We start from the raw sequence: 21,127 nt of genomic DNA on the forward strand, positions 1-21,127 counted from the left end.
TGTTTTAAGTCACTTCATATTAAGAGAAGATGCACACAACTACAACAAAGGATTTTCTTTAAATATTCAACTTAAGGACAAAGAGGGCTTGATGTGGATGTGTGTTGGGGCTTTTCTTAAAAATAACATTTCACCTTCAAAGAGCACAATCTACCAAGAAACAGATTGTGCTGATTCAGCATAAATATCTTCAAGTCCATGTAAATCTGTCGAATAAGCAAACTTGGGAGAAGGGCAGAGAGCTCTTATAGTAGATTCTTTAGTCATGTCAATACTGCATAACATTAAGTAAATTGGAAGTTCATGCCTGATGTTCAGAAGATGCATCAGAGCTCTTCTGCTCACAGTAAAGAGAAACTGGTTTTTGATCAGCGCTGTTGTTGAGCAGTTTGTTCTTTTGTCTGTGTAGGGTGAGAGAGGCGACCACGGGCCACAAGGAAAAGGTGAAAGAGGAGAACTTGGACCCGTTGGCCCAAAGGTCAGTTATTCAAGTGCACACGGGCATGTGTGCACACACAAATGGCACACATTATGTGAAAAGAAACTGGATCATTCAGCAGCAGTCTTTTTAAAACGTCCTGCTTGTTCACAACCGTCTTTTTAGCAGTTAGTAGATGTTTGCTGCCATCTAGAGCCTCGCTGATTTAAGCACACACTATAAAGTTACCAGAGTTTTAAATAAGAAAAAGTAGAATGCATTCCCAAAGCAAGGGCTCACTCAATTCATCAAATATTCTGTTATGTTAACATAGAAAGCTGGCTAAACCATTTTAGCCGGTAATAAGTTCAAGGCTTTTCCCTAGAGTCTGCGTAAAATAAACCAAATATAAATGAGTTTACCATTGTTTATGTCTGGCACTGACCCAGCAGGTAGCTTAAGCTCCAGTCTAAACTTAGCCGACCCGCAGATCTGTTTCACATCCTATTAGAAACCCCCAAAAGTGAAACCCCTTCTTTATCAATGCCAGAGTAATAATAAACACTTTCTCCATTGCTCTGCAGTTATGGCATATTAAAAGCTGCTCGTGTCAGTGAAGCTGACTGTGTTGCTCTCTAGGGAAGAGTACGAGAGGTTGATGATATTTCCTTTGCGAAATATGCATTTTAAATGCATTGACATTTTGTATGATGAATTTGGATTGAACCCATAAAGAAAGTGAATTGTTTATGCTTTTCAATTTCATGTTTATATCTCAAGTACTTAGCTTGTCCCTCGTGACTCTTTGCATCATCTATGTTTTCTTTCTCACGGCAGGGTTCACAAGGAGAGGCTGGTACGCCTGGTCTTAAAGGGTCAAAGGTATGGCAGGTGGCAGATATGTTTTCTTAAAATTTGGTGAACACAGCGCCCTAATTAGCAGTGTTGTTGATGTGTGTTGTTGCACCTGTTCTTGTACCAGGGCCATGTTCAGCCCCGACAAAACATAGCAACATGTGTTGTTTAAACTGAAATGGCGGTGCGTTGAACACCCTGTTGTGTGCGCAAGCGCTCTACCTTTTTATTACCACGAGTTTACGGACACGTCTCTGCTGATTGGGTATCACCCGTGACACAGCCAATAAACAAGAGACACACCCACCAAACGAGAGAAAACTCAATCTCAAAGCCGTTGCTCACCGTTTCACACCGTTCCGAAGAAACATGTCGTTCAACACGGAAACCGTAGTTTTGCGACTGAACATGCCCCAGGTGTCCACAATGCAAAGATATGAATGCAAAAAAATGACATTTCAATTGGATGCTAGCATCCTTTAAAATAATAGAAAAGTGAAAAAGTCACATACAGTATGTGTCATATTATGTTGTGATTACAAATACCAGAACTTCTTGCACAATAATAATTAGGTTAGGTGATGGCAATGGTGGTAATGGCAATTTATTAAATCATTTTTGTTTGTCCTCTCACATCAGGGGGAGACTGGAGACAAAGGGGAGCAGGGATCTTTTGGCCCGAAGGTAAGCAAGTTTATTAAAGAAGATGAATACCTCTATTCGCACCTTTCTTGGATGATTTCATAGTGTTGCATGCTGGTAACTTCATAGACTTTAACTTTCCATGACATGCTGCACTACCCATTGATTACCACCAGGGGGCAGCAGTCATACCTTAGTAGGTTTAGGAAAAGAGGCATTCTGATATTTTTAATGTCTCTGATGTTCAGTATAAATCGTCTGTGCACAGGGGTGTTTCTAGGACTTGAGTAGATTCGGGGCTTAGCCCGGACCCATTAAAATGAACTGAATGCAATGCAAAACAGCGATTTGCTTGCCCAGTTTGCTAATGACCAGTGTATGTTCATTTTAGCGGACCAGTTTGTAGATCTTAGTTAGATGGCACCAACATTTGGCCTAATCATAACTGGCCTGGCAACCCAAAGGCCAAGATTTTGTTTCCAGAATTATTTGGTGACTTATGATGCGGCGGGGTCTGGGGGTGAAAAATTTGAGCATTAAATGCTTCATTTCCTGCATTCTGGTGAATTTATATGCACCTATTTATACCTTTTTCTGAATCAATTTATGCTGGAAATATATTTATGTAAACAGATTACAATCCAAATATAAAAACATAATAAAATATATTGCAGTAAGGCTCTCAGGCATTCTGTATTGCTTTCATCTATTTATTCTCCTGTAGATCGGCTTTTCTAATTATATCTGAGTCAGCACACATCATCATTTAGTCCTCCCTCCTTTGTATCTTTTGTTGAGGAAGTAACCTCCTTAAATGTGCATATGACAATTATAGATTTCTGCTCATCTTTGTTCTTCTCCAACTTTGTGCACATTCAAAATATAACTGTGTTCTGTGAGATTTGGAGGAGTCATGATATTTTGAGAAAAATAAAGTGATAATAGGCTATTACAAGAATAAAGTCACCATATTTCAGAAAATAATCCACCTGCACCATTGCCTGCTGTGAATTAGGTGATTGCTCTGCTGATACGGTAGATCTCAGACCTTCTGACAGACACAGAGCCCCGTTTGATACTTGGGTCTCTGAATGAGCCAACGTTTAGGGAAGTGGCTGTACGCTGCTCTACGTCGGAGATGGAAGACCTATGTCTGTTTTAACAGGCTGTATGCAGTATGTGCAAAGCCAAAGCACAATGAAATAAGGCAACTTATGATTTCGATGGTTTACATAGGCTCCGGTTTCATATTTGTCAATCAACTTTTCAAAATACATTCGGGGCTACGCTCAAAACATTCGGGGCTGAAGCCCCAGCAAAATCGGATGACGCCGCATCTGGCTGTGCAGTATGAAAGAACGTGTGTTTAAATGTGTTTCTGGATTTCAATAATGTGCAGGGCCCCCCTGGGCAGAAAGGAGACCAAGGAGCAACTGAAATCATCGACTACAATGGAAATATTCAGGAGGCTTTACAGGTCAGACAAGTGGTTACTTAACACGCCTCACTGTTGTTATCTTTGTTTTTGAGTACAAATCACAGTGACATTCAATCACAACTGTATCTCTTGTTAGTATTTTTGTCATGTAATAATAGATCTTTTCACAAAACATGGTTTTGCCTTATGTTAACTGCTTAAACCATACTAAAGATAGCCATGTAAATACATGTATTTTGCAAAAGATACAGCTGCAAATTGTGCTGTATTTTGTAGGGATCGACCGATACAGATTTTTCAACGGCGATACCGATTATTAGTAGTTAATGAAACCGATAACCGATATTTGGAACTGATATGCATTTACAGTGAAAATGAAAGTGAAGTCAAAATTAAGATTTTGGAATGTCACAAACTCCACGACAAAACTTTGTTTAGATGCTTTAAGAAATGATTTAATAAATTAGAAACATGTAACATAATACCCAGAAAAAGATAGTCAGATAGTGTTGTGGGACATCAAGTCAGACTCAGTGGTGAGTGAAACCGAAGCAGAGGGACACAGAGCTGTAGCGCAGGCTGCGCAGCCAAAGTAGAACACTTTTTAATTAATTAACTTTATCGGTTATCCGGCAAATAAAACTCACATACAGATAATCTGCAAACTGCCCAAAAAACAGCCCGATAATCGACCAGGGCCGATAATCGGTTTGAACTCCACTTTAACCATGCCTAACCAAAGTCCTATAAGAAAATGTATTGATTTAATTAAAGTGCAATACCTTATAAAAAAATACCAAATTAACACTATTCCAGATATTTCCTCTACATATATATACAGTACAAGCTAACATACAATAAATGACTCATTTTAAGGGTGTGTCTGTGCAGAAATGTTCTGGCACAAAGGTTTCTTTCCTCTATGACCTCTGCAATCTTTTCTCTCACTTCCACATTACCACTTCTTTGGCCTACTGCAGAAGATAACCACTATTACAGTAACGGTAATTAGGCTCTGTGTATTCTTTGTATTGTGTCATCTCCATAAGTGATTCATATTCGTCCTCGCATGGGCCCAACCCAATCCCAACTCTGGTTTGCACTTCCTTGTTGTTTTTGTGCCGCCTCACCCAGCAACATGTTTGCTTAACAATGAATGTAACACTACTCAGCACTGCATTCATGCTTTTGTGTGACTGAACCTTCCGGGTGTCTGAGATGATGGTTGTCTCTGTAAATGTCAGTAAAACATCCTTTAAAATAACCTTGTGAGAAAATATAAATATAAATAAAAAAAGGGGTTTTCCAAAACTCACACAGTCACACATTAGGTCAGAATCATTCAATGATTTAATCGGACATTTGTTTGGGAATATGCACCAAGCATAATATAGACTGATATGATAAGACCTTAATTGGGTCCTGCTTTATTACCTAATCTTCACACCCTGTCTTGCAGACGGCCTAAGTTCAAAATCTAGTTTTAAGACCTTCACTGATTCAGTGTTTTACTTGTGTATTGTATTTGTCTAAATTATTATGTTCAATTCATGTGTAATGAAGCTTACGCACAGCAAATCTGGAGGTAGTATTCCAGGATAGAAAATTTTTACACATTAGAGACAAAGTTGGAGAAGGGGGTTAATGTCCCTGGTCACTGATTCCCCTGTCACCAGCAAAGTATTGCATTGAAGTATGTAAGCTAGCTGTAAGAAAGCTATGTATAAAATGTATTTTCCAGGCAAAAAACGTCATGAATTTGAAATAGATATTGTTCAAAGTTGACTTTGACATCTTGGAACACAAATGAAGTATCATTTGTGCCTGACTTTGTGACAGTGACACGTTTTTAAGCAACATTATGCATGATTTTGGTTAGCAGGGTAGACAATAAGCATGTTTCGCATATCACATTCTAAACTGACCAAAACTCAACTTTATTTGGATTATGTCCATGGTACAGAATTAGCAGGTTAAGTGTCACACATTCTAGCATCATTCTAGCGTTTAAGCTACATACTGTATGCTAAGTGTAGTTTAGCATATGTAAAATTGCATATATTTAAAATTGTTTAAAGTGGACAAGTTTAAAGATCCTTCTTTTGTCTGTGAAGGTGGCTAAAGTATGTATTCCAGAGCGATAAAAGCAACATTATGTATTATGTTGATTAGCATTGTAGTAAGCTAGCATGTTTCATTCAATACTCAATTTACTGTACATTAGAATGATCATTTTATTCATCTCTCGTTCTGAAGCTTCCACTGTGATTGCAACAAATCACTGAATCTCTGTCAGTCACTGAATGTCTTCCATCATTGCAAACATGATTGCTTCAAATTCAATGAAAGTAATGTTTTAATTCCAACGTGATCATGAAAGAAGCTACAATATGTAACTCACTCATCTGCCAATGATGATAATTACTTACATTGTAGCTAACATGTTTTTGATTTTGGCATGTCTTTCAGTTGCGCATCAGTAGTTCATAACGGATTGCTAACATTGTTTGTGCTGTTTGTCATTTCATTGTGATGGTCAGTTCCATTGATGATTTAGTTCCTTGCATTCAAACAATAAGTTGATATCAAAACGATCAGTCAAGAGTAAATTTCTTCAGTTGAGTAGGAATGTAATTGAACCTCCTCGTGTGTCCCTCTCTCTGTTCAGGGTCCTCCTGGACCTATTGGGCCGATGGGACCCGAGGGTATGAAGGTAAACACATTGCAAATTGTGCTTCTGCTTAAGTAATCCCACCTACAATGTTGGATTTTTTCCCGTACATGTGTAAATCTCAACAAACAAAATCACATCATATTGTGCACATTCTACTGTGTTTGTAAAATATCGTTGTTTCCTCTCCCAGGGGGATCGTGGTATGCCCGGTCTCCCTGGACTCGATGGTGAAAGAGTGAGTTCATTATGTATAATCATGTATATATGTAAATATTAGTTCAACTTTGAATTACTTCATGAAGAAAAAAAGACCTTTACTTAAATCCCTTTATATTAAGGATTATCTCAGAGGAATAAGCAGACCCAATGGATATTTAGAACCTTTTATACATCTTAAGCTGCCTATACATGATAGGCGGCAAAACTGCTTTGTGCTGGTCGTTCCATTGATTTCCTATGGGGACAGCGGTGCCTCCCAACTACGCGCTGCGCTACCCCTGGTGTCACGCACCGCTCGGGTTTGCCGCTTTGCGCTGCGCTCCAAGTTCAAATTATTTCAACTTTGAGCTAGTTGCCGCTGACCTTTCGAAAGCGTAACCAATGAGTTAACAGCTGTCGTTACCTAGCAGAGGGAAATAGCTTCCTTGCCACCCTCGATGACGAATACCTGCGCTGCACTTTGCTCTGCGCCCTACCTAGCCGTGCACAGAGAGCAAATCGTGTGTTAATTACTATTTATAAAAAAAAAATTTGCATAACAATACACAGTCTGAATAGTTTCCCTCCTCCCTCAGGGCTACAAAGGTTCCAAAGGTGACATGGGAATGCCCGGAGCCTCAGGGGAGAAAGGAGCAACTGGTTTACCAGGCCTACCAGTAAGAATTTACATACACACAGTAGTCTTAACTTTTTCTTTATACTACGCCTCTGAAAAAACTCTTTCTTTATGGTCGTCAGAACTCTTCACCCTTCCTATTACACCACACATGTCTAATGAAGCTTTTGTCCCATAGGGTGTCAATGGGGTAAAAGGGGATAAGGGAGATACAGGTCTACCTGGTCCTCAAGGGTCTTCAGTAAGTCACACATTATTATGACTCAGCATAAAAATACTCAAGTAGTTGTATTAAAGATGCTTTTCATTGCAAATGTACATACAGTTATGTGTTGTACTGTAAATGTAAACTGCAGTCCAACTATAATATAAACTTAGCACAAAAAGTAAGGATATTTGTGTTTGGTAGATTATTTCTCTGTGGTAACAATGCTTTTTGGCAATACATCTTATACCGTTAAACCGGAAAGCCTGTTTAGTTCCCATGGCAGAATAAACTGTTTGGCATTGGCAAAGAAGATTTGGCAAATTTTTCATGGGCGCAACCCACATAGTCAGCGCTGCTGCTCATCCCACAAATGCTTGTTCCTTAGAAATGGGGCACCATTTGAAAGGGAACTAAGCAGGCTTTCCAACGGAAGATTTGTTGCCAAAAAGCATTGTTACCACAGAGATATAATCTAGCAAACACAAATTTCCTTACTTTTTGTGCTAAGTTTATATTATTATTATTATTATTATTATTATTGTAATTATTGTAGAATCATGATTTGGTGTTAAAATATCTGTTTTTAATATTTGCAGATCGTCGGCACTCCAGGGCCACCAGGGCCCCATGGACTCCCAGGACCCATGGTGAGAGTTTCCAAAAAGTCTCATCTGTGGTAGAGTATAGATTCTCGGCCCGAGCCCGAGCCCGACCAGAGCTTGGGGGATCAGGTCCCGGCATGTGGCGTGTCCTTTCACCGTGCTTCTTTTCCAAAACCCAACCTCCGTATAGATGCTTCCCATTATGTGCTGACCACACAAATAAATGACATTCTCAGCAACACAAAATAAACAAAATAAACAAAATAATCGTGTCCGTGTACACGAACCAATAGATTAAAAATAACGTGACCATTTCACGAACTGCTGTGAGACCGTGCTTCCCTTAGATATGCACACTATGTAAATATACTCGAGCACAATGAGGGGTGTGTGTGTGTGTGTGTGTGTGTGTGTGTGTGTGTGTGTGTGTATGTGTGTATGTGTGTATGATATTGTATTGTTAAGTAGTAAGTAGTTTTTTGACTTAAGAAAGACATTTCTTAAGTTTACCACATAAAACGCATTCATTCTAATTGGGGTCATTTTTGACCCCACTCATGGAAGAGTGTAGGTATCGGTAGGTCATGCATCTAAGGGTTAAACATGAAAGTTATAAATCCTCCCTTTGCATGCTGTCAGTTACTGTACTGGTTGCATGTTCCAGCTGAATGTTTGTAGTCCAGTATACCAGTTTGTATTCTGTGTAATGCCACAGCAGTGTTTACTTGTCTAAAGTCACCTAGGAACAAAAAAAGAATAAAACACAGGGCTGAGGACTTGGCAATAATTGCCTGTGGGAAACGTTACAGTACTGCACCTGTTCTACTTGTTTACTGTGGTGTGGAGAAGAAGGAAAAGGAGGATAGATTAGTAGAAAAAATTTATTTATTTATTTATTTATTTTACTATGAGACCAGCCACAAACTAATATTTTGCAATGTTTTCAGGGCCCCCATGGTTTCCCTGGACCAAAGGTAAATCTCAAAAGACTTCACATGACAACTCACATTCAATTCATTCTGACTCCAAGACAGGCACTTTTTTAGTCGTTCTTCTTACTCTGTGGTGAGAATCAAGTTTAATTGTAATACCTTACTATTAAATAGTTGTACATTTGCATATGCAGTTGTGCTTCCTCAGACACCTCATTCAAAATTGAAATATGTATTAATCGTAGAAAAGAACAAGCTCAAGATGGGTGTCAGTTATTAGATTCTATTTTCTGTCACTGATGCATCTTCACTATTTCTTGACGAAACGTGAAGCATTACTGCAGCAAGTGCTTTTCATAAAGTAGTAATTAGTTTTTTTGTCAGTTGAGGTAAAGCAGGATGAACCACAGGGGCGAGCCTAGAAGACGTTATTACATTTCGTCAACAGTCAACTTTATAAACAAGTACATGAACTCCGTCCAATATGACACCGATGAGACAGGCAGTGGTGCAATCACAGGAACAGAAACTGAGTCATTTTCTCCTTCTTCCCTTGTTTCCTTTGTTTGTTTAGGGGGAACCTGGTTTGCATGGTGTGAAGGGTATCCGAGGGGAACCAGGACACAAAGGGGACCGTGGACCACTGGGTCTCCCCGTGAGTACAGTCGTGCATCTTGGGATATCACCAACCACAAAAGTCCTGTCCTTTATTTCCTATTTTTAGAAATCTCTGATTTCTTATTGTGCATTTGTGCATTCAAGTGTATGTTCGTGTGTGTGTGTGTGTGTGTGTGTGTGTGTGTGTTGGTGTGTGTGTGTGTGTGTGTGTGTGTGTGTGTGTGTGTGTGTGTGTGTGTGTGTGTGTGTGTGTGTGTGTGTGTGTGGCCTTCTCCATTATCTGTCCTCGTTTTCATTTGCCTGGGCTGACTATTTTGCCGAGCTCCCTGTAACACACAGTGTAATTTTAGTTGTTGTAAACCCTGCCATCAACCTGTCCTAATAACAGTGTTCATCTGGTACTAATCCCGCCTTGTTCATGTCACTCATACCTCCATAACCACGCAGGGAGCCTCCGGCTTGGACGGCAAGCCCGGAATTAGGGTGAGTGTCATTTGACCAAGAGGCTTCACCACCCAACTTCTGCCTACTTTTCTCCCTCTCATCCTCCATACAGTCCCAAACCTTCATTTTATCGTATCTCACTGTGACCGAAAAGAAAGTTCTATACACTTCTGTTGGATGTTTACATCTTAGCTTAGGTCTCAGTAGTTGAATTAATTCACACTGAGTTTAATTCTCAGGATAGCTACCATACAGAAAGCCGTAACAGCAGGCATTTCAAGGCTCTCGTTTTGTCCCGTGTTGCATTAACTCAGCATTAACACACACTCATACATTAACTGTGTCAGCGGTGTTGTAAATGTCCTTTGTGGCCAATGCACGTGTACTAGCAGCAGTTCTGTGTACTGTTTGTAGTTCAAACCAGATGGGAATATTGTACAAATGTGGACGCTGAACAATTTTTTTTAGCTTTCCATTTGTTATATGTTTGGAAAAATCAACTTTATTTTGAAATACCTACTATAGTCCAATGATGTAAACTCACCATGGCAACACTACCTTTTGCAGGGCACGGATGGGCCTACGGGTCCAGCTGGTCCAGCTGGGCCGAAGGGTGACATAGTAAGACACATTTGAATTTGACTTTATATCTCTCTGATGATACAGTACATCTGAACTGTAATATGAGGTGTTTTTTGGGGTGTTTTATTTCATTGTAACACTGATTAATTTGTATTAGGGTGAGAGAGGAGCACCCGGTGAGCCAGGACCAAGGGGACCTTATGGACTGCCTGTAAGTTTGATGAACATGTTGAAGAAACATTATCTTTAATCAGGGATGAGTACAGATAAGTGTGTGAGCTGAATTTAGGTTAAAGTGGGTATCATTATGTCTTGAATTATTAGGATATGAAATTATTTGTGTGTGGTAATATATCTTGAAACACCAATGTGCACGTTTTGAGATGCTCCCTCATTCTGGTTTTGAGAGATTCTTATAGCCTGTTTGGGTGGCAATGCTACTTTAACACAGACAGCACACTGAAATGTGGTGTTCCACAGTCTTATCACACTTAACTAGCTGGCGCATTTCCCACATGTTGGAGTGGCACCATCTTTACTTTAAGTAGACTATTGTCCCTAATAGCTTTTAGCGCTAGAAAGGTGAATAATGTCAGCTTTAAGCAGGAAAATAATTACCCCTATATTAAATGGGCACATTGCTGCTTACATTAACCCCATTTTTTCACGAGGTATGATCGAATGATGTAAATGTCAGCATTTGTTAAAGTCAGCTACTGTATGTAATGCTGATACAACTAATGTTCTTTATTTGCAGGGATCTGCTGGAACTCCAGGCTTGGATGTAAGTCTTTTAAACTTTGTTTGCTCAGTTTTCTCTGAAGGCAGAGAGAGGAGAGATCATACTGTAGGTCTTAGCTTATAGGGGTGCTTGGCAAAAAAAAGTTTTTAAATATAGAAATAAAACATAAAAATGTTTTTTTCTTCTTTTTTTTTTTATCAAAAACCGAGCTTAAGGAGATTTGACCTCTACCAGTATTAGCACCAGGTGTGCAGCAACACGAAGAAACCCAACCCACATGCTCAACTCATTGTATGCAACAGTTCAGTTTATCAGTTCATTTTAATCCCCATCCCACAAGTATTACATATATTCTTAAGCTAACATTAATGAGTAACATTATGTAATCGAGCCTGTAAATCATCAAATATATACTAAAAGAAAATATTCTGTAGCTGAAGTTAGCACATTTCCACAATCCAACTGGTTCAGTAATAGAGAAATAAGAAGTGCACTAATCATAAATTACTACATCACAGCATTTATATTACTTCTGCACTTTATATTCAACAGACACATATACTACAGATATCAGTTTTAGTGTATACTATGTGGTGCTCCACACCCGGTACTTATTAGCTAATCAGTGATGGTTAAGTAGTTTGTCCCTATACTCAAGCCTTTGACAAATATCGAAACGCATTAAGCTTGAGTTTTTGTGTGTGCATATATAGTTGCAATTGTTTGGGAAATTTTTTTTTTTCCTTTTGTATGAACGTTTCTATATTTAAAAGCCAGCTACATATTGTACATAATATACACATTCTTGTTGCACATCCCTCCATTTCCTCTTGGGGTCTATTTATTTTCACCCTTTTTCAGCTCTTTTAGTTTGATCCTGATGTGTTTTCTTCAGCTTTGTCAGGATAAGAACACTCTCTCTCCTGTCTTTGCATAGTAAAGCCACAGTAATTAAGTGGAGTTGTACTTTTCCAGGGGTTGCCAGGCTTAAGGGGAGAGAAAGGCGACGTTGGGGAAAGAGGAGAAAAGGTAGATGTAGTTAGGATATAATGGCTTGTCAACCCCTTAACACATAACACCGGACTGATGTCAATGGACAGTGACAGGAAATATAGAGGTATTTGTTTTATAAGTAAGTTTAGTTTCTCCTAATCTTAAATTCAATGATCATAGGTCATGTATATGGTTGTTGCAAGGAATAGAGTGATTGAAAGGAATTTTTAATTAATATATATTTTTGTTTATGCTTCTTAATGAATTTCTTATATTGTTACAGACATAATAGGATTTCTCGAGATTAACTCATCAAGCAGAATTTGTATTAAATAACTGGATAACCATACAGTGTTAAATATGCCTTGCATAAAATATCATCCCCAGTCTTCTCAAATGTTTGTTCTTCACTTTTGAATGATTTCTCATCTCATTTCTCAAAAATCACAAGTCAGATCTCATTCTGGGGCATCGGGGGGGGGGGGGAATGATTTCAACATGTCAGACCACACAAGTCCATTGACAACAGGCTTTTAAAAATACACATTAGTTTTATTTCTGTTGTTTCCATGCATGAACATACTTAAAACTTTGTCACTGCCATGATTTCTTAAGCCTGTTGATAACTTCTCCCTTGCTTGTGTATACAGTATATCTTTCAGTGCTTAAAGGTGCTCTAAGCGATGTTGGGCGACGTTACTTCTTGTTGACGTTCAAAGTATTTTCAAACAAAACGGAGACTAGCTCGCTCCTCCCTCCTCCTCATCCCGTCCCCTCTCTTCTGTGCTTCAGCGCACTATCCCCCCGCCCCAACCCCCACCTCAAATCCTTCTTGTCCGTTATTGGCTGAACGCTGGAACACAGTTTGTGTATGTTTGCATGGTCCAGGTTGGACCACTTTGTTTTTGTTGCCGTGTGTGGAGCCTGACCTGTGTTTTTTTTACAGTGTGTTTAGGGGACCGGCAGCTCGCGGATAGTGAGGAGATGTTTGCTGTATGTGACAAAAAATGTGGTAGCCTAAAAAACGCGTGACATCGCTTAGAGTACCTTTAATCTGTACGTTTCCACACTTACTAACACTTATAATGTGCTTCTTAGATGTTTGGTGTCTTTGAGAAACTGTATCCCATTCCTTAAAGATAAAACACAATTTGCATTTAGCGTTCTCACGTCTCTGTGAATCTCTGTTGTATTTAGCAACATTTTTTCCAACACCGAATAGATAGATAACGATTATGGATGACAGAATTTAAATGACGATCAAGGAAAATGCTTCTTTTGCACCAAAATAGCACTTTTAATTATGAGTTATGAGTACTGAATTTTAAAAACACAATACACTATAGTAAAAATTGCTGAAAATGTATATTATTGTATGTACAATTATGTATAAAAAAATGCACGTCTCATCTCGTGATGGCCGGAAATGTACCTGTGGTACCTCTGTGAAGTTTAAAAGGAAAGTACTTCTCATATCATTTCTTATTCCTGTTATATCAATTTCAGATAACATTTGATATCCTCTTTTTTTATTCTGTATTTTGTTATTCTCTCATGCATGTACTAAATAACATAAGAGGACGAACTCCAACCCAAATATGAAGGGATACAGTTTGGACTATTTCAGTGTGTAGTAGATTAAATTCTGTCCTTCTGGAGGTTTTTCCCTGCTACTTCTTCTCATCCTTCGTGCCCTTGATACCCCTTTTGGCGCTTAGCTCTGTTTTTTACTCCTTCCTACTGTAATGTTCCCCTTTTTCCTTATCTTCCTGTCCTAAGGAATGTCTTTTAGAATACCCAATACTGTCTGGTATCCCCTCCTATCTAACGTTGACCATGTGTCTTTCTACTTTGTGAGCAATAGCCTCCCTTTTTAATCACTCCCCTCCTAATATCAGTGCTGTCCCAAATGTTCAAACAATGATGCTAACTTGACCAAAACGTTGTATCCACAGGGGGAGAAGGGAAAGAAGGGCAAAAAAGGGCCTAAGGGCGAGAAAGGAGAACAGGGTGCCCCTGGATTAGATGCACCCTGCCCATTGGTATGTCCCAACTGTGAGCTGGCAATCGCCTCCCAGCCGCGTAGAGCAGTCGTCCCAAACAAGGATGAGCGCCCTGTGGCTAAACAGATACCCAGCTTCCACCAGACCATAGCAAACTGCAACACAGAGTCCTTTACTCTCCTGTAACGCTGCAATGCAGACACAAAAACATGCCATTAAACGCTGAAAAACCTATAATTGGGCTGGATTGTGGTATCAGCGAGCTCACAGGGTAGCTCCTCCTTCACCCCCCTCTTGTGTCCGTTGTAGCGTACGGATGCAGGGGTTAAGGGTCATCCACCTCTCTCCCAGTAACACTCCTAGGTCATCTTTGCAAACAGGGTTTCCGGGGATTTAAGGGTGAAAAGGGGGAACCAGGGCAGCCAGGTCTGGACGGGCTGGATGCCCCATGCCAATTGGTACAGTATTTCTCTTTTTCCTCCACCTCTAACCCATGCATGCCGCTCACTTTCAGTCATTACTGAAACAAAACCATGCATGACTTGAGAGCTTGACAGGCATGGACACACTTTATTTTAATCACAACTACATTTTCCATTTATGAATTGTTAAAAAAACGAAAACAAACACCATGCACCAACATGTACTTCGTATACTAACTTCCTGACCGCAAGCAGCCTCTTTTAGATACTACACATCATTACAAGCAAAATACACAAAAGAAACACACGATTATTGATATAATTGATACTTAAATCTATCCCTCTAACTAAATCCTTCCATTCCCTTGATTAAAACCGGAGAAAAAAAGTTCTGCTTAAATCCTCTTTCCTTCCCGCTGATTCCTCCATGGACTCAGTTACCTTTTTAACCTGACGCTAACACAGACTCCTTTACTGATGCCCACGCTACCGACACATGGACCCTTCCTCTACTCTGTTAACTCCCCTTTTCCCCCTTCCTGTATTTGTACCAATTGGGCCAGACCATGACGACAAGGGAAAAACAACTGGTTATTGCTCCAGACCTATTCAAGATGAGAAAATGAAAGATATTTTGTTCATGCTTTTTATGATGCTTTCTGCTCCTGAAACTGTGATGCATGACGTTCTTACACTATGGGTAGAAATGTTAGTGGTAAAAGTATAAGAGAACTAATTTAAAAAAGGACATAGTGATTGTATAAGCATACTGTATGTAGACATAGAAATGAGGAATTGTAGGTAAAAAAAAAACATTCATATATCACACATGTCATTTCATTAAATTACATCTACACCTGCTGCGATAACTTTATTTTATGATAAACTCCCTGATTTTATTCTAGTGTCCCCAAATCCAGCTCCCTGTTGTTTTGAAACTCAACTGTGGGACAACTATAATAAAATCAGAGAGCAAAATTATCAACATATTGATGTGCATGAGCTATATTTTGCTGTGTATTACGTGCATGTAATATTTTATATGATTTTATCATAACACTCAGAAACATGTTATCGGAATTAGTTGCAGACTTAAAAAATGTGATCGGCCATACTCTTAATCTGTCCATCTGTTGGTACAGTAGTAACTGTAGGTTAAGTTCCTGTTACATTAAGATCCTATTAAAGAAGTAGTTTCACACCAGGTGCAATAAGTCAGAGAAAGTTATGTTTGCATTCTGACTTTTCCTTCTCTAAACTAGACACCACAGCATCATTTTCAGTATTTCAACATGGACACAATGATGCAAACACTTTAGTTAGCCTCAGCGGCTCCAGTAAACAGGTTGCTCATGTTAACCAGTCAGTTGTAAAACCAACATTAATAGTATAATTAATGGTCTGACTTGATCATTTTCTTGTGGTTTGATGCAAGTTGTGATGGTTTACTCAATGTGGCAGTTTGTCCTTGCCAGAATGTGGTTTAGCTATGATGTCTCGGTTAGGCAGGATGGGAGATGTCTCCCACGAGTTATTTGGGCTTATTAATTTGATGCTTCTGTTAACACCAAACATCCCATTCCTGTTTCAGTCCTCATGTTTTTTTTCCCCCTGCTACTGTTCTCTAAACAGGGCCCAGATGGATTACCAATGCCTGGATGCTGGCAGAAGGTAGGCTATATTTGAGTAATATGACAGACTTCAGTTAGGTCAGCTACACATTTTGAGAGTGAACAAAATATAAGGACCATATCTAAAATGCTTTAAAGGGACAGTAAACAAAATGCCATTTGCATCCCTAATTTGCATATCTGTGTATGGAATAGGTTTGAAAAGGGGAATCAAAATCATTGTTTTGGACTGTAAGACATAGAGTCCTCCTAATATTTTGTTCCCTCCGTGTCAGTTCATTTTTTTCATGTGTGTTTTGGCTTCTCTATGTTTGCATGGGTTTTCTCTGTTAAATAAGTCATAACAACCTTTGACCAGATTGTACAGCTCAGTCATGAAACAATGTGAAAACATGTCCATCTTCATGTCATTCTTTTCTCTCCTGTGTTTTTCTTGCAGTGATCACTCTAACCTGAAACGCATGGAGTTTGTAAATAATGCTTCTTTTATGGTATTTATAGTTTTTTTAATGGAAAAAAAAAAATGTCTAAAAGAAAAGAAGTCTATGTGTACAATGATACAAAAAAGACATAACCGTCCCTAAGCTGCTTCTACTCACATCACCGTGTGGAAAAACAACCGTGTGCGTCCGCTCTCTCACATACACATCGTGGTGGAGCTCAGATCGTTGGCTGGCGGCAGAACTTGTCTCTGTAGTCTTTGCATGGCTCAGACTGACTGGAGCGTCGCAACCCGGCCAGATTCACGGGGGGGGGTGAAAGGAGACGTTGGAAGGAAGAGGAGGAAGTGGAGGAAAGGGATCTGGACTGGCTCTCTAACACCAAACGCTAGGTGTTTTGTGTTGTTTGGTCTCAACAAGCTCATCGCCCATTCATGCAGCATTTTCAAAAGACAAAAAAAAAACTGTGGCAAACAGAACATTGCACCCCTGACCCTGCAAAAGCATGAGTAGTATACTGAAACTATATTTATATGTATTGTATATACATCATACGTCACTGTTTTGTGGTTGCATCATGGCTTCTGCAGAAAAGAAAAACAACACTAACCTAAAAACAACAACAACAACAACCCCAGAGCTCTGAATAAGTAATTTCTGCTTTCCTTTAATCTTCCCAAGGGAGTCACGCCATGGCTGGTAGCCTGAAAATCCCCAGAAAGTAAAGCTGTTTATTATTGTTGCTTTATTGTGGTGATGCCTGCAGAGGGTATGATATCAGCAGGTTTTTCACTGTTGCACTCATGTGGCTCAGCGTCATCGTCAGTGTGGCGTCTCCCACACACACCCACACGTCGCCCGGCGAGAGGGGAGAACTTAGCAGGCTCACTGCACCGTTAGGAAAACAAATCAGGCTCACGTGGATTTGAGATTGGACAGGCCTGCTCGGGACGCCCTCTGAGCACAGGAATGGATTCTGCAGGAGGGTTGCTAAGAGTCTCATTGATCTCCATCGAGATCAGCTGGAGCATCTGCTTCTCCTAACAGGCAACGCTTCAAGATCTACTGAGAGCATGAACAGAATGCGATCATGTTTTTTTTTTTTTTTGCTCTCATTCTTTAAAATAGTTAGTATTTTGTGTATAATAGCCTTTGGTGCCTCAAGCTTTTATTCATTCCTTTATCTGACATGTACAACTTTATATCATATTTTGAATTATTGGAATGGTGTTTATTTCAGGAGGTTAAGCTTTGTTTGGTCAAGTTGTGGGAGTATTGAAAAGACACACATTGCGCACTGTTTTTCATACAATTTTTTTTCTTTTTCTTTACAAGCTGTTGAAATAGCATGTAGGTTACAGCTTCACCTGAGCACACGGTAAGATTACGTTCATTCATGACCGCCGATCTTACTCATGGTTTTGAAGAAGCTCATTGTTTGTGCAAAAAAACATTGTGCTACTTGTTCATTCTGGACTTGATGTTAGTTGTACAGTGTTTTTAATTCACTGCATGAACACAATTTATTACTTATGGATTTCTTCAATATTGAAAATAAGCATGGATCCCTCAGAAGCGTTGTTTCCTGGTTGGAGTTCATTCAGCTCTAAATAAGATTAAGCCGAACATACAGTAGCTAGTATTTCAGATCAGAACAATCTCAGTTGCATTACATTACACTGCTCTTTTACACCTCATGTATTGTCTTAAACATTTGGAAAGCATGTATTACAGTGCAAGAAAAGCTAATTTCAACAGACAGTTAATTGGTCAACTTCCAGTATACACCACAGTTTAACTGATGGCCAGTTATGTCACATTCCATATCAGATGGAGCAATAGGTTTATTTCCCACCGTATAGTTTATACATCTCTTCATATCTCTTATATTCAAATTGCCTTCTGACATAGTAGGTGCTATGCAAGGTGATGCTCACAGTACATCTTTTCTTCAACATTAGAAATATGCATGAATGATTTACTGTAGGGGCAGATGTGAAACACCAACATTTTGTTGTGATGTAACAGCAACCACAGGTGGATTCAAGAAGATGTATTGCCATATGGTTTCCGTTTGATTGTACAGTCCATCTCATCGTTATAAAGAATGGGTGCACATCTGTATAGATTATAATGGTGCTATCTGATAGTAGGTCAGCAACAGCTCAGTTGATGCGCTCTACCAGTGGCAAGAACTACACAACAGGTTTCTTTATTGTTGTTGGGGTTTTATGTATGTAACAACTTTTAAGTTTTTTTGTGCATATATTTGTGTATTTGTCTCTATATTTTAAGGGGTACATTATTTATTTTTCCATGATTTCTTAAATGAAGGCATTTTGGTTCTAAACAGCATTCCTTTCAGTTGTTTTGGCTTTTGATGTCAGTTTCCGCTGTGTCTCTCTTGATATTATGAAGGATTTTTGGATCATCTGAAGGCATCACAGTTATGCAAATGGGACAGTGTGAAGGAGGGTGGTCATTTACAAAAAAAGCCAGACCAGTGTGTATTCACTGTGCATTTAATTCAGATGATATGCCTTACAATGGGTTGTCTGCTTTTATTTAATTTTGTGTGTCAAAAAGCTAACTATGACAACAAAGTACTGATGGCCTGAATGTTGACAGGGCCAGCCAATGCAACGGCGTAAAGTTAAACATCACAGCTTTTTCTCACTTTTCCTCTTCTGTGTGTCTCTCTCTCTCTCTCTCTCTCTCTCTCTCTCTCTCTCTCTCTCTCTCTTTGCATTGAATGTAGTTTGATATATGTATAGTGGATTATTAATGTGCTGTTAAAATGTGTGCTAATTCGACAAGAAGTGCAATTTATACTTTGGTTAATGTGTGTAGCATCAAATGCAGCTGACATATCACATCATTGTGATCTCTATAGCTCCATTTGCTCAGTCACGCTACCCTGTATACCACTACCTGGAAAGAAAATGTTTATTTACCAGAAGACAAAGAAACAAACATGGACCTTTCATTAAATCTCCATTTTTGATTGGTTTAAATATTTCCTCAAATACTGTCCCTTCACTCATGTTTTAAAATGTAATTTCCATTTATTTACTAAATTTTTGCAATGTGTTTTTTGTGTGTTTTGATTACCAGCCTTTGTTACAGTATTTGTTCTAACAAGTTGTAGCATGTGCAGCTAATATTTTTTATTGATTTCTTTTTTTATTTGATTGATTTTTGTTTGTTTTATTGTTGTGTTTCCTTGTTAAAAATTCAAAGTTAGTTTATTCAGCTATTAGCAGAAGTGCCAAAATATTTCAAACATTTATTTCCATATCAGTATTAGCAGAGCTGGTGAGAGGCTCAAAATGACTCCCTGATCAGCCTCATCGTTATCTTATCATATTCAACGTTTCTGCAAAAATGCTCGGAGTCAAGTTTTCCTCTGAAGAAACGGTAGCACACACCCATGAGCAAAACTTCACTCACCAAAACCTTTCAGAATAAAAGTGCTGATGTAGGATAACACTAACAAAGTCACATCCTTCTGCATTATGCTAAAAGACCCTTGTTTCTTATGAGAAACTCTTCAGATCTGAACCCTCCAATACACCGCAGCCTTACTGGAATAAGTAGATTGTCACATACTCTCCCAAAATGCTAAACAAAATCCACGTCATGGCTTTGAGTAAAAACTGCATTTTGTTTTTGGTTGTAAATGCTCAGTTTCTTTGTTCTGTGTTTGTACTCATTTTTACCCACTTGATTGACATTTCTTTAAAAACCCTTGTGTTTACACACTACTATATTTCAAGATGACATTTCATATGACTGTACTGTTGGAGCCAAATAAACAGTCTTTCAAATACATCAAACAATGGACTTGCCTTTATTGGTAGTCCTCAATATCCCATTCAGTGTCTTGGATCACTCATTATGTTCTTGAATAACTGCAACTAATAGCCAGAAAATAATGTATGCACACTTAAAGGAGCACGCTGACTTATTGAGACTTTTTTATCTTATTCCACGTAACCCCCATAGTTAGACAAGTCCATACATACCCTTCTCATCTCTGTACGTGCTGTAACTCTGTCTGACGGCTCCAGCATTAGCTTAGCCTAGCACAGATCCTGCAGGTAACTGGTTCCAACTAGCCTACTGCTCCAAATAAGTGACAGAAGTGACAAAATAATGCCAACATGTTCCTATTTCCATGTTGTGATTTGTAGAGTCACAGCGTGTACAAAAAACGTTACATGAGACACAGCCATCTTCTAACCGTAAACAAACCGGGAACTATATTGCTTGCTGCGAGCATATCACTCTGCCCAAGTACTATATTCTTCCGCCTGAGAATATAGTTCCCGATTTGTTTACGGTTAGAAGACGGCTGTGTCTCATGTTACGTTATTTTTTGTACACGCTGTGACTCTACAAATCACAACATGTTGGCGTTATTTTGTCACTTATTCGGAGCAGTAGGATTACTGGAACCAGTCACCTGCATGTTCTGTGCTGGCCTGATGCCGCTGATGCCGTCAGACAGCTTTACAGCACACACTGAGATGAGAAGGGTATGTATGGACTTGTCTAACTCTGGGGGTTACGGTGAATAAGCTAAATTCCCTATAAGTCGGCGTGTTCCTTTAAAGCCTGCATTTTTAACCCAAATGAATATAAACTA

The 21,127-nt window shown here is 39.1% G+C and overlaps 1 protein-coding gene across 6 annotated transcripts in view; it reads left to right on the forward strand.

The window, feature by feature from the left end:
- LOC120573230 (collagen alpha-1(XXV) chain) overlaps positions 1–20,310 on the forward strand; it is a 152,732-nt gene extending 132,422 nt beyond the window's left edge. Inside the window, exons 19-38 of one of the 6 annotated variants that reach the window (XM_039822801.1) lie at positions 410–478; positions 1,256–1,300; positions 1,913–1,957; positions 3,315–3,392; positions 4,334–4,357; positions 6,022–6,066; positions 6,218–6,262; positions 6,822–6,902; positions 7,041–7,103; positions 7,667–7,717; positions 8,620–8,646; positions 9,179–9,259; positions 9,670–9,705; positions 10,234–10,287; positions 10,406–10,459; positions 11,006–11,032; positions 11,966–12,019; positions 14,367–14,444; positions 16,041–16,079; positions 16,479–20,310. In XM_039822801.1, coding sequence (XP_039678735.1) covers positions 410–478; positions 1,256–1,300; positions 1,913–1,957; positions 3,315–3,392; positions 4,334–4,357; positions 6,022–6,066; positions 6,218–6,262; positions 6,822–6,902; positions 7,041–7,103; positions 7,667–7,717; positions 8,620–8,646; positions 9,179–9,259; positions 9,670–9,705; positions 10,234–10,287; positions 10,406–10,459; positions 11,006–11,032; positions 11,966–12,019; positions 14,367–14,444; positions 16,041–16,079; positions 16,479–16,481 — 999 coding nt within the window. In that variant the 3' untranslated portion in view covers positions 16,482–20,310. The other 5 variants (XM_039822803.1, XM_039822800.1, XM_039822802.1 and 2 more) reach the window with 5 other exon arrangements.
- The last annotated feature ends 817 nt before the right edge of the window (positions 20,311–21,127 follow it).

Source organism: Perca fluviatilis, chromosome 14, assembly GCF_010015445.1.
Source record: "Perca fluviatilis chromosome 14, GENO_Pfluv_1.0, whole genome shotgun sequence".
Taxonomy (NCBI): Eukaryota; Metazoa; Chordata; class Actinopteri; order Perciformes; family Percidae; genus Perca; species Perca fluviatilis.